Consider the following 12,794-nt stretch of genomic DNA (forward strand, 5'->3'; position numbering starts at 1 on the left):
GCCCAGACTCCATGGGGAAAGGATGGCAGGTGACTGGCTATGCCTACTATCCTAAGGTCCAAATTGTGCTTAAATCATTCCCTTACTCCCACCAACAAAGATGAATTTCTGAGCTTTCCCTAAAGAACTGGAGTGAAAGCTTAACTCATCAAATGTGGCAAACTGTCTTTCAAAATTGAGGGGACAAAAGAACACCACCATGTTTGACTGGCAGGTCCTAATGTCTTATAAAAAAAAACTCAAGCAAACACCCCTCCCCCCCTCATATTTTGGGACTGGTGCTTTGAACATCTTAGTGCAGAGACAGAAGAACAATGTCCAAGGGAATTATCACACTCCACAAATGTGCTGAAGCCCCAACACCAACCTTATAAGGGTCTTTCCCAACTCCTATAATCTCATGAAATACTCACGGTTATTAATGACAAGTCCTGGAAAAGGTCTGCAAAAGAAGGCATGGTGTTTTATGTTTCAATGTGCATCTTTCTCCTCTACAGGCTCTACTTACTGCAGAAGGAGCTGATCACTGCCCGACCCTCCTTCCCCCTCTACAACTTGCCCCTTACTACTGATCCAAAAACTGGTGGTAGCTCAGTGACAACTCACGTCTCAAGGACCCGCTTTGGCCGTCACCTAGTTCTTAGACCCACCCGCACCTCAATCATCTTCATTGAGGCTGGTGGCTGACGTCAAAGATTAGTAGGGGCTTTAGCAGGCAGTCAGCCAATTTGAGAAGTTGTGCCTCAGTGCCTTGCTCCAAGAGCCATTTGGAGGACAAAAGTCAGAAGAGGTTACCAAGATTACTATAGATCTAAGGAAAAAGGCAGGATAATGTAGATGTTTTCTGAACAGCCCCAAACCTAGGGTACACTAGAAAAGTCCCCACGAGGTAACGGGAACAGCGTAAAGGGAGGTGACCACATGACTCACTGGGCATCCCCTGAAGGCAGGGCATGCTAGCCACACTCTTCCCGACTGAGGAAATGCAGCTATGGGCTTGGACAGCCTAAGGAAGGGGCCAGGAATAACACACAAAGATGAGATGAGCTGGATGAGTAAGACAGGATTCAAACAGATCTTGCCAGGGTAAAACCTAGGTAGTGATAGATGTCTTTAAATATTTCAAGGCCTATCACGTGGAAGAGGGATAAGACCTAAGGCAGAACCAGGAATACTGAGGGGGATACAGAAAAGGGGCATGTTCCCAACCAAGGCCAAGAAACACTTGGTCATAATTACAGCTGCCCCCAAACCAGAATATGCTGCTGCAGGAGGTGGCGTCTCCCCCAACCCCCACCGGAAATCTTTGATCAGAATCTTAAAAACCATCTTGGGGGCAGGTTATAAGAGAAATTTCTTTTCAGATATGAACTGAACGTGACAGTCAGCGATGTCCCTTCCAACATTCAATCCCCATTCTTCTCTCTTTGGGTGAATGTCACTCATGAGAAAACTAAAGCAAATGGTCCATCATTCCCATGAAACAATCAGCGACACCTGTCACGTACCACACACAACAGGTGGAACTAAAGGGAGGAGTCCACAGGTAAGGGCAAGGCCCATCGTTCCATATATTCCTGCCACAAGGCCTGCAGTGTGGCAGGCTGGGCCAACACTGTTGGGGGGGGGTATGTGTGTGTGTCTGTGTCTGTTGGGGCACTTAACTATTTTGTAGAGACAAGATTCTAGGTGAAGGGCACAGATAAGGAGGTCAGAAGAGTATGAGTTAGAAAGGGCCCAGTAAGCACACTGTGCCATTCCACAGATCAACACAATAACCAACACGTGTTCAAAGACAAGAGACTGTGGTCTGAGCAAGGGCATACCAAGTCTGGGGTTAGGGGGTGGGGTAGGTCTTACGGAACAAGGTCAGAAAAATACCCTAAGTCTCAAAAACAATCAGCTCTAGCAGCATCATTTTATTGTAAACACTTACCCAACATCTGTTCCATTCTACTAATAGCAACAGAGATGTGGGCTAAGGACACTCTCAGTTCTTCCTCCCTGTAATCCATCTTCCCAAGGGATGCCAGACTAGTTTTGAGTATCTCTACATTGCCTAGGGCAGCTAGATGGTGCAGTCAAACCTGACTCCAGGCACTTCCTGACTATAGTGATTAAACAAATCACTTCCCTGTTGCCTTAGTTTCCTCACCTGTTAAAAGAGCTGCAGAAAGAAATTGCAAACCACACCAGTATTTTGCCAAGAAAACCCCAAATGGGGTCACAGAGAGTAGAACACAACTGAAACGAGTCAATAACCAACCTATTTACTGGTCATATCACTCTTCCATGGCTCAGATGATTCTACCTGAGCTTTAGAGCTTCCACACAGGATTATTTTCCACATAATACCAGCTATGGCAAGAAGCTCCTCCTAAAATCCTCTCTGATCAGCCTCATTCTTGCCCGTCTAGTGGGCACCTCCAGGCAGTCTTCTTCCTCTCTAGCACCCCAAACTCCAACAGTCCAGGCACAGCACTTCCTTATGCCCACACCAGGTCCTATTTTGTATGAGAGTGTCCCATCTGCCATAAATTTCATCACACTCTTAAGTTCCATGAGAATAGGAACCATTCCTACTCTGCATTTTCTATCTGCCTCAGTATCTAAGATGAGGGGAACACAATCACTTAATTCACAACTACAATTATATAAAGTCAGCTTCTGCTTTGGCACCCGGTGAGCATGACCGGGGCTTTCCATGAGGTCAGCTGCCTCCTAGTGCACAAAAGCAGAAATCAAACTGTCAGAATTCACCCCTACCTATGAGCACCACTCTAAGGACAGTGAGCAGGGACAACATTTTAGAAAACTTACCTAATGACAGTGAATTTGATAAATTCTGCTGAATCTAAAATCCTTCTCATGGAGCTGATTTCCAGGTAGCTGGGGGCTTTGAAGGCCACCCCAGGGGGCATCCCATCTACAACCACACAGCCAGGATTGATGGTGATTTTCCTATATGGGACTTTCACAGGAAACCCCATACCAATCGCTTCACCTGGGACAGAAAACAGAAAGAAGAACACGTTAAATTATCCAGCTTCTCCCCAATGAGAAATCACGTTCACATTTCAAACAGTATTGTTAAAGTACACAACAGTTATCCCTGAAGACTATCCACAACTAACTAAGACATCATGTAGTTATCTTCACCATAATCCTATGAGTCAACTAGCACCCATGGCACTATCAGCCTTGAGAGATGAGAAAATCAAGGCTCAAAGCTCTGGTGAGTGAAGATGTAGTTTGGTGATGCTGGGCCGGGAGGCAGGGAGACCTGAGGTCAAATGCAATCTCAGATGCTTCCTAGCCATGTGACAAGGAGGAGTCACCTAATCTGTTTCATCAACTGCAAAATGGGGATACAAAGAGCAATAACCTTACAGGGATACTGTAAAGATCAAATGAGGTACTTGAACAGTGCCTGGTACACAGTGGGAGCTTAATAAATGCTTTTCCCCTCCCTGCCTGGAGACAATCTTGGATCAAGAAGAAGGGAGGGACCTTCAGGGTCACCCACAGAAGAATGGAAGCTAAAGCAGTCACGGTGGCCCAGTAACACGCTAACAAGGGATGCAATCTCACTAAAACTTGTCTTAGCAGTTAGCGGCACAGTGTGTGGGGATGGGCAGGGACAAGCCTGGCGTCTGGCAAACTCCTCAGCCCAGCCTCTGGTCCCCACTGTTCCACTGCAGCTAGGGTTAAGAGGACCATGAGACAGCCAGGAGTGATTCCATGTGCCACTTTGACCAGCGTAGTCCAGAAAAGTCCCAGACTCACCGAATTTGCGACTGAAGAGATCATTCACTTGTTCTCGCAGCTGGCGGGCCTTCTCCACCTTTGACAGTCTTTCACTCTCATCATCTAATGAGATTTTAAAGGAAAATTCAAAGCTATTAATGCACACATTTCACAGAAAAAGTTCAGGCAAGTGTAAAATGTTCTAATTCAACCTCTGTGACATTGTAAACTCTGCTAAAGAACTCTGGGATCTCACTTCTAATTGTACAGGTCTAGCTGGGTTATTAAGTTTAAATAAAGTTAATAACCATTTATTTCCAATTATAAAACCAATTAAGAAGAGGCTGAGGACAGCAGGGCTACTCACACGCAGGACGGTCACTCATGACATCAACTAAGTCACAAACCCCAGGAGACCCAATGGAGGAAATGAGTCTTGCTAAGCAGCAGCAGGAAAGAACAGCTAACAACACAACAGCATACCTGGGATTGTCACCTGAATGATGTTGAGGTCTTCCACCCCTGCCGCTGTGGTGGTGACGTTGGCCGAATTCATTTTTCCTTCAAACAGAAACTTAGCATTAGACTCGTGCCAGATCGGTACCTAGCTCTCCTGAGCTCTCCAACTAGGGCCAGCACTCCCTGTCCATACCACATAAGATGCCACAGGAGGAAATGAGTTCTCTTCACAGATGCAGTGTATCTGGCCAGACTGGGACACTTAAGGATAGTCTGTGGCCTTCCTTTTACTATCTTTCACTTGACCAAGTAAATTGGTGTGCATGAGAGGACCACCCCCAAAGTATTTACTGAATTAACAAATGAAATGAACTTGCCAATTCTAGACAACGAGGATTTCTCATTTTGATTCTGTCTCATTTCATCAAAGACTGAATCTCCACAAAGTCCCACTCTGAAGGTGACCCTGGACTCCACAAGGTTGTAGTGAGTTCTAGCAGATTTTGCCCTGCTGCCAAGACTCAAGTCTTGGTCCCAGCAAATAGACTCTGCCCATTTCCAAAGGATTACTTTAGTGACATCAGGAGAGGCTTACTTATCGCCAGAAGGCTGGCTGCATGGAAATGAATGCTTTAGCCATGGCAACCCATGAAATATACAAGATTCAAAATGGCACTTGGTCCTGTGTAGTCCTTTCCCTCTGGCTTCTGCAGTAAAAGTGGCAGAGCAGAACAAAAGAGGAAATGATTGCTTAAGACCCCCATAGCTCTATAACTCTAATGATAAACTTGTGAGATGTGAGATCCACGCTCAGTGACAACAATTGAACACACCAGAGGAACTCAACCTAGGTCTCTGATGCCATTTTTCTTATAAACAAAAACCAGAAGACAGAAAGAAGTTGCAGGAAAAGGATGACTCATGGACTCTCCTGGGAAAGGCAAACAAAGGACTGGGCTATGGTGCCCAAAGGCAGCAGGAAATATCCCTTTATAGAGCCCTGGGTCCTCCCCCATCACACTATGTGCTCATAAGCTCATGCTGACTCTTCAAAAAGATGACCGTAAATAAAGACAGCCTCTTATGCACCGCACAGGGGGACAAAGAGGCCATGCTGTATGAAGAACTTGGGAAGAGCCTCCAAATTCAAACACTATGGACTCTGAGACTCAGAGTTCATGCAAACGGCAAATATAAAGGTGGAAGAGGTGAGAGCAGGGCAGAAACAGGGAATGCGAGAGGACAAGGCCGGCAGATCACACAGACGTCTCCCACACGCTCAGCATGAAAATGTCCTCGGGAGGAGACAGATGGGGGTATGTGGAAATTCCAGAATAACATTTTTAAAAAAATGGCAGGACATGACTAGTTACCAGTGTGGGAGTCATTCCTTAATCAGCTGTACATATAATTAATCACCACTATGAGAGTAAAGATAAAAATACAGAGCTAAAGAAATAAAAAAGAAGAAAAAGATAAGAAACAAAAGAAATGAAAAACTCCAACCTGACCTTTCCAAACAAGTCATCAACACTACAATATAAAATCAAGGAATGGTAGGAAGGGCAACGATATTCATTATTACAATTGTACACCCAAGTTTATCGCATATAAATTTACCGCTCTAACAAGGGAGACCAAGGGAACCTTAAAAAATGCCACACTTGGTCAAACAGTAGCAGAGAGATTTGGGCAGCCAAAGGCAACACTGCTTTTGCATATGAACTTGTTTATAAAACCTTATGGAGAAGGCAAGTATAAAAGATTATGAGTAGTATACCTCCATAAAACAGTGAGAAGCAGTAGAGGGGAAAACCAGTTTAAATAAAAAAAGACCCAACCAAGCAAAGCCATTTTGACGGCATTTAAGGATGAAACTGGAAAGAAGCTAAAAAAGAGATGAAAGACAGGAAACGGCTGCAAGGATTTTTGTATAACAAACAAGGGGGAAGCAAAACCACCAGCACGCTTGGACTCTGTGGAACACCACAGCTGTGGATGTGCACCAGAGGAAACCAAGAGAACCAGCGCTGGATCTACACCAAGGTGCTCCTGGCTGGAGGCAACTCCACTCTGAAGAATCCACTCCAAAGGTATCTGAAGGAGGGAAAGCCTCACTAAAGCGGCAAAAACCCTCAGTCCCTATCACCCCCAAAAGGCAACCTTTCTGATGACTCCCCCAACTCTCTGCAATTGTTATGAGACTGAAAACCTATGCACAAACACATACATAGCAAGGGCGTGCCTGAAGAGGGAATTAAAAAGGAATAATCAGAATGTTGCAAACAGTATTCTACAGCAGACTTTATCTCTACCATTACACAATAGGTTGAAAAGAGGTAGGGAATACAAAATCCCACCAGGCTGTTTACTGTCTAAAAAAAGTTTTTGTTTGAGTAGAGCAAAATGGCACCTTAAAAGCTCTCCTCCAACAAGACATCTGTCTCCCATGTACAGATCAAAATTATTCAAGATTTTTTAAAAGATATAACAGAGATAACCCTGTTGACCCCCCTGATCCTTTTATCAAGTGAGGCATAAAAGAGGGAGATGTATGCTCGCCAAAGGTGTTCACCAGTGTTATGGAGGAGATCCAGCGCAGAGTCCGAGGTCAAAGAGGGATTCCCTATAGATGGTGAAGTCCTCCAGATTGGTCCTTTTTGTGGGTGACACTGTGGAGATTTCATCAAGCCCGAGAACACTGCAGAGCCTCCTAAATGAGATCCAGAATCACTCGAAAGAATTTGGCCTAACCATCCACATAAGAAAAACCAAGTGGATGAAGAATGACGATTATCTAGACTATAATATGCAGCGGAGTGGAGAACTGTTAGAGCTCATTTCATATCTCTATTTTATGGACATGAGATAGATACGTATATATGCTGACAGACACTACAAATGGACACTGATGTGGGCTCAGAGTTGAATGGGAGGAGAGCAGGCTGGATTGCCTTTGGAAAATTGCAGTTGTTTTAATGATGCCATACTTCTCCTTGAAACAAAGGCCTATGTTTTTAATACCAATATTCTGTGGCACGGCTACAAGTCACTCATAGAACATTACAGTTTCCCAAGAAGTGGAGCCAAGGATTCCCTCAAGGGCAATGGAGAGACACCTGGGACGCGTGAGCAGGCTGCAGGACACCCCACACGAGGCATTGTGATGGAGAAGGGGCAAACAGAATGTCAACCAAGAAATGCAAGACTTAAAGACAGGAGGGGGCTGGTCTCATGGCTGGAGCAAAGAATACATGACAGCCCATGTGTTTTATCCCTATGCTCACGAGGTCAAAAGAGGCAGAGGAAGGCCCAAGCAGGGTGGGCAGACATGCCGTTGGAGGAAGGAGACCATGGAACGGGCAGGCCCCAAGGAAATGTGATCTGCATCACTGGTAGGAATTCCTTGATCAACAAGATCACAAATCCATTGGAACAGAATTTTAAATCGGTATCTTTGTAATCAGAATTAGTAACAGACTCTCAAATGTTCTTCCTCTGATTATACTTACTTGGAGGGCTTTTGGAAGTGCTTTCTTTAATGGCAGTTTCAAACATCTCAGGCCTAGAGATGAAGGTAAGATGCAATTTTCGTGAGTAAAAGAATACTAACTACCCAAACGACAGCAAATTTTAATCTACGAAATTCCATATTCCAAAGACTCAAAATGCAACATAAATGAATAAATCACACAACTCTTAAATATCTCTAGTAGTGAATGACTAGGGATATTATGGATAAGTGAAACTTAAAAGCTGTTTAATAGTTAAAATTTTCAATCCCTTTGAAGTCCTCTTTCCTGAATCACACAATCAACAGAAAGGCTTGGAGAAATCAGCTCAATTGATGAGCATTACAATTTCTCCCCTAACTTTTGTGTTAATGTACCTCGAATTATCAGCAAGAGTTCTTGACGAGGGACACAATCTGGATTCTAAATTGTTGAAGGACTGAAGAGTTCTAACCCACACTAGTCTTCCCAAGCAAGGAGACACCAAAACGAGCTGCCTGAAGACAAGAGGCAAGACCTGGAGGAGGACGTGCCCTTCACTGTAGGTAGGGATAGATAACCGTGCCTTATTTCATCATTTCCCACTGTCAAAGACTGAATCTCTTGGCATTAACTAGCATCTGACCTAACTTCTTAGAAAGCAAGCTGGAGGACCAGGATGGTTCTAGGTATGCCCTACAGGAAGTTAGACAAAGCAAATTTAATGGAGGGGTCGGATTAGCCTCACTCCCATACTTTTTAATGATAAACTTGATCTTGGCTTTATTTCTGAGTATCTTTTCCAGTCTTGGAATGCCGAAAGTTGATGGTCGTCGGAATGGCACACCCTCCGGTAAGCCTTCAACATAAAAATCTTCAGGGAAAGATTCGAACAACGCAAACGGTACCTTCACAGGGTGCTTAAGGCCAAGAGCCTCCCCTGAAAGAGAAGAGAAATCTGAGTGTAGGCCGAATGCAGAGAGGCACATGGGTGGTGATATTCAGAAAGGGGGTCACGACCTGACAAAGCCTCCAGACCCTAAATTTCCCCCTCCACATCCCACACAAGTGGCTTTTGAGCAGGGCAGACGAGATTCACAGAGGTCATCCAGACATTCTGGGGCTGTCGAGTGAAAGGGGCTCATCTGGGGAGTTTCCACATACCACACTAATAAAACACCTTATAAAATATTCTAGGACAGTTTACTAAGGATTTCAGCTGCTTTCTTGAAACTTCTGAAAGCCAGGAAGTACTTACTTGGTTTTAAAATATACTTACCACACTTTTCATTAAAGAGATTCTCAACCTTCTGTTTGAGGTCTGTAATTTTAGCATTCCAGGCCTCTGCAAAGATAGAGAATAACAAAGCCTCCTTTAACAGCAGCTTCCGTGGCCACTGCAAAGGAGTTGGGAGCATCATCCGAGAGAATGCCAACCTCTCTTCTATGACATTTCTAAAAATCCCTGCAAGACACACTTTGGAGATCTTCCTGTTTTCAGGCATAAGACCAACAAAAGCGGAGGCTGTAGTACTGCTTTCCCAGGTTATCTCAAACCTCCCAAAGAAAAAGCTAGCATGTTATTCTTTTGTGTAAAAACCAACAAAATAATAATCACTATCATCTTTACAATCTCAGTTTGACCAAGTATAAGACGACTGTCTGGTGCTTTAAGAGCTCCCCAGAAGGACATGGTGTGAACTTGGGTCAAACAAAACTTTCTAACCACACGTAAACCTAATTAGGTGATGTAAAATATTCATATTAAAATTCCTTTCATTAAAAACTAAAAATTATGAACTCCATAGAAATAACTGAGGAAAAAAAAGCTTACCAAATGAAAATTCTCTCCCTCGAGGTTTGAAGGGAGTATTGGAACCATTAGTCTGGGTAGGCGTTCGAACAGCAGTAGTTTGTGGCTTATTATTAGGACCTAGAGATGCATAAATAAAGATTAGTCACCACATGAATATGATCCTAAGAAACAGCTATTAAAGAACAAGGACTAATACACATCATGGGATCAATTTTAACGCTGCGTTTACTTTGAATTTGCCAAGCCCCTTCCCTAGCTACATTCTCCTTCCTTCATTCTCTCCCTCAAACAAGTGGTGAACCAGTTCAAGCGTACACTATGGTCACCCCTCTGCCCCCATGGGTCAGGCCTTGCCAAGCTTGGTGGCTCCCACAGTCGTCCTCCAGCGCCCCTCCCGACAGACTCCCTGGAAGACAGCACACAGTGTCCATTCCACAAGCATCCCCTGGCTCTCCTGAAGACAAGGTCAGCAGCTAACTTCATTCCCCATCACTTCCCCCCTTCTCTCCCTGCCGCCCCACCCCACCCCCAGCTTCCCTTCTTGTGTTATCCTCCCCGTTAGACGATAAGTTCCTACAGGGCAAGCAGGAATTGTCTTTTTCCCCTTAAGTGTACCCCAGTGCTCAGCACAGGGCTTAGCACATTAAGCAGGCTCTGAATCAATGTACTGACCAGGTGTCATCTAACTGCTCTTCGGGAGCCCACCTACAGTCAGTGCCTTTGCTGCCTCAGTCTGGCTCCCATCCGCCTCACTCACCTGACCTTGCCCTCTCCCCTCTCCAAAGGGAATAGCAGCCTTGCTGTTAGGGACAGCCTAATTGATTGGCTCTCCCTCCTTCCACTGGACATCATGGCAGTTTCATGACCCCCCTTTCCTGGCTTTCTTCTTAGCTGATCCCTATTCTCAGTCTCCCTCCCTGGACTTTCATCCAGGTCATAGCCACTAACCCATCCTTGGCCGCAATATGTCTCCTGGTGATCTGATCCTTTCCCATGGGTTCAACTGTCATCTTTGAGCAGAGGATTTTCAGATTTATTTCTTCGGCTCAAGCCTCCCTCTTGACTTCTAGTCTCAGTGCCTACTGAACACCGTGAATTGGACCTCTCCTAGAGATTTCAAACTCACTCTGCCAAACAGAAGTCCTTCTCTTTTCTCCAAATTTCCCTGTTAATGCTGAAGGCAGTGTCACTCTCCCAACCATGTGAGGCTTGCCCTCACCCCTAATATCCAAGCCTCTCTTCCCAATGCTTCCAATAGACATCCCCTCTTCATTCACACGGCCACCCCACTGGCACAGGCTTTTGTGACCCAATCTCAATCCATCTTCTGCTCAGCTCCTTGTCTGATCATGTCACCTCTACCTACTTTCTCAATAAAATGCTAAGACTGCCTATTCACCTCCAGGATCAAATACCAAATCCTCAGCCTTTGAAAGTCCTTCACACCCAGCCCCGCCCCACCCTCTGGGCCCCTCCACATACTGACCAAAACATAGAATCAATGCCTCTTGCAGGCACACAGTCCTCTATCTTCTGAGTAGGGGCCTTTGCATTTGGCTGCTGCCCCAGGTCTGGAAATATTCCCCCTTCCCAATTCTGTTCCACAGCCTCTTAAGAACTGCACCTTCTGAAAAAAGCTTTTGCCTGGCTAGGTCCCCTTGCCCCCTCCCCACCCTGACCTCTCCCTCCAAGATGACCTCCAGAGTAGCCCGCTTCTTTTTTGTTGGCCCAGAACTACGTGCATGTTCTCTACCCATTAGAATATGAGTTTCTGGAAGACAAGGACCACATGGCCACCGTTCTCTGTTTCCCCCCCATGTTCCCCACCCCCAGTCCAGCCTAAGCTCACCACATTTCATTCTCCTGCTGATTCACTGAAACATGCACGCACCTTTCTTCCTCTGCTTATACAAATCCCTGTGACGTGCCTGAAGCCTGACTGTCCTTTCAGCAATGTCTAAGAGTCTGTCCCTTTAAAGTCAGCTTATTGTTTCAGGTCGTTCCCCTAATCTTCTATTAGAAAGTTGCTTTCATATTTTATTATAGCAAGTAGTTAACTAGTACATATTCTATTTCTGTAAAACTTTAACTTTGCAACTCCTCTCTAGACACAAAAGGATCAAACCAAGCTTACAGATGCACTGGGCAAGGCAGAAAGAACATAGACAAGTAGTAATCTACCTGTAGAATCAGAGAAAATTCATTCTAGAAGGGACTTTGAGGAATGACCTTTCTGTCTAGCACACCCTTCTCTCTTCAAATACATGTCAAGTACAGACAGCTGTCTATTTTTTCTAAAGACCTCCAGGGCCGGGTATTTGGCTGGAAAACTTGATTGAAGGGAGATCACAGAGGGGCTCAAATATTAGACTTTAACATGTAGAGAACAGGGAGCTTATTAAAGGCTTTTGTACTGTGGAAAAATGAGACTAAAGTTGGATACTCTGAAGTCTGATCTGGTAAAGGGCAACTGGCTCCATTAGGAGGGGAAGAGACTGAAGGTAGGATCCTTGTAGCAGGCAAGGGCTCTGAAATGAATGAGATGGCAGCAGGCAAGGGAAAGGGGAGGCAGGATAAGTTGGAGGCCAGAGTGGCAAGAGAACAAGCAGACACGGATGATGATGTAACATGGACAGCCAAGGATGGCCCCGCTGTTCAGAGTGCAGCTGCACTGAGAATGGAGGTACTCCAGATAGAGATGGGGAAGACCCAGAGAGCAGCACACCTGAGAGGAAATGACCAAAGAGATGGAAGAGCCAGGACATGGCTGCTGGAAAGAGATCAGGGCTAGAAGTACACATCTGGGGGACGGATTTCCACGGCAAATGGAAATCTTCTTAGCATAAATTTCTTTCTTTCTTTTTTCTTGCTCATCCATGACTGAGTCATTCAACCTTTTTTTTTTTTTTTTTGCCAAGGCTATTCAACCCAAAATGCTCAACTACTTCCAAGTTCTTTTTCTAACTCTTTATCTGCAGCTCTTTCTGAATTCTCACCTGAGAAACTTACTAAACCAACATGGGTAAAAATTCTGCCCAGATCCTGTCAGTTACATTTCTCTGAATCCAGCCCTGTACACACTGATTCCTGCTTCAGCTCAAACCCCGGGTCTCCCCACTTCCCTCTCAACCTCTTTCCATTTATAATTAAACTGGTGCTTCCTCTCTTTCCTCAAAGTATAATCACTACCCAGAACCTCTGGTTGTCTAAAATGTTCAGTCCAAGAGTGTATCTGTCCCTGACAAAAAAACTCAAGCCAACAAAACAACGAGGACAGTAGC

General features: G+C 44.9%; 1 protein-coding gene across 29 annotated transcripts in view; it reads right to left on the minus strand.

Annotated features, from left to right (window-relative positions):
* Positions 1–12,794, minus strand: part of GTF2I (general transcription factor IIi) — a 95,288-nt gene that overhangs the window by 3,883 nt on the left and 78,611 nt on the right. For 21 of the 29 annotated variants that reach the window (XM_072640161.1, XM_072640167.1, XM_072640166.1 and 18 more), the window contains 9 exons: positions 9,532–9,630; positions 8,977–9,042; positions 8,454–8,637; positions 7,719–7,771; positions 6,782–6,919; positions 4,231–4,308; positions 3,787–3,870; positions 2,821–3,004; positions 414–442 (listed from right to left, as the gene is read on the minus strand). In XM_072640161.1, the coding sequence (XP_072496262.1) occupies positions 414–442; positions 2,821–3,004; positions 3,787–3,870; positions 4,231–4,308; positions 6,782–6,919; positions 7,719–7,771; positions 8,454–8,637; positions 8,977–9,042; positions 9,532–9,630 (915 nt within the window). The remainder of the gene's footprint in view (positions 1–413; positions 443–2,820; positions 3,005–3,786; positions 3,871–4,230; positions 4,309–6,781; positions 6,920–7,718; positions 7,772–8,453; positions 8,638–8,976; positions 9,043–9,531; positions 9,631–12,794) is intronic. The other 8 variants (XM_072640151.1, XM_072640157.1, XM_072640159.1 and 5 more) reach the window with 1 other exon arrangement.

This window comes from Notamacropus eugenii, chromosome 2 (assembly GCF_028372415.1).
Source record: "Notamacropus eugenii isolate mMacEug1 chromosome 2, mMacEug1.pri_v2, whole genome shotgun sequence".
NCBI classification, from domain to species: Eukaryota; Metazoa; Chordata; class Mammalia; order Diprotodontia; family Macropodidae; genus Notamacropus; species Notamacropus eugenii.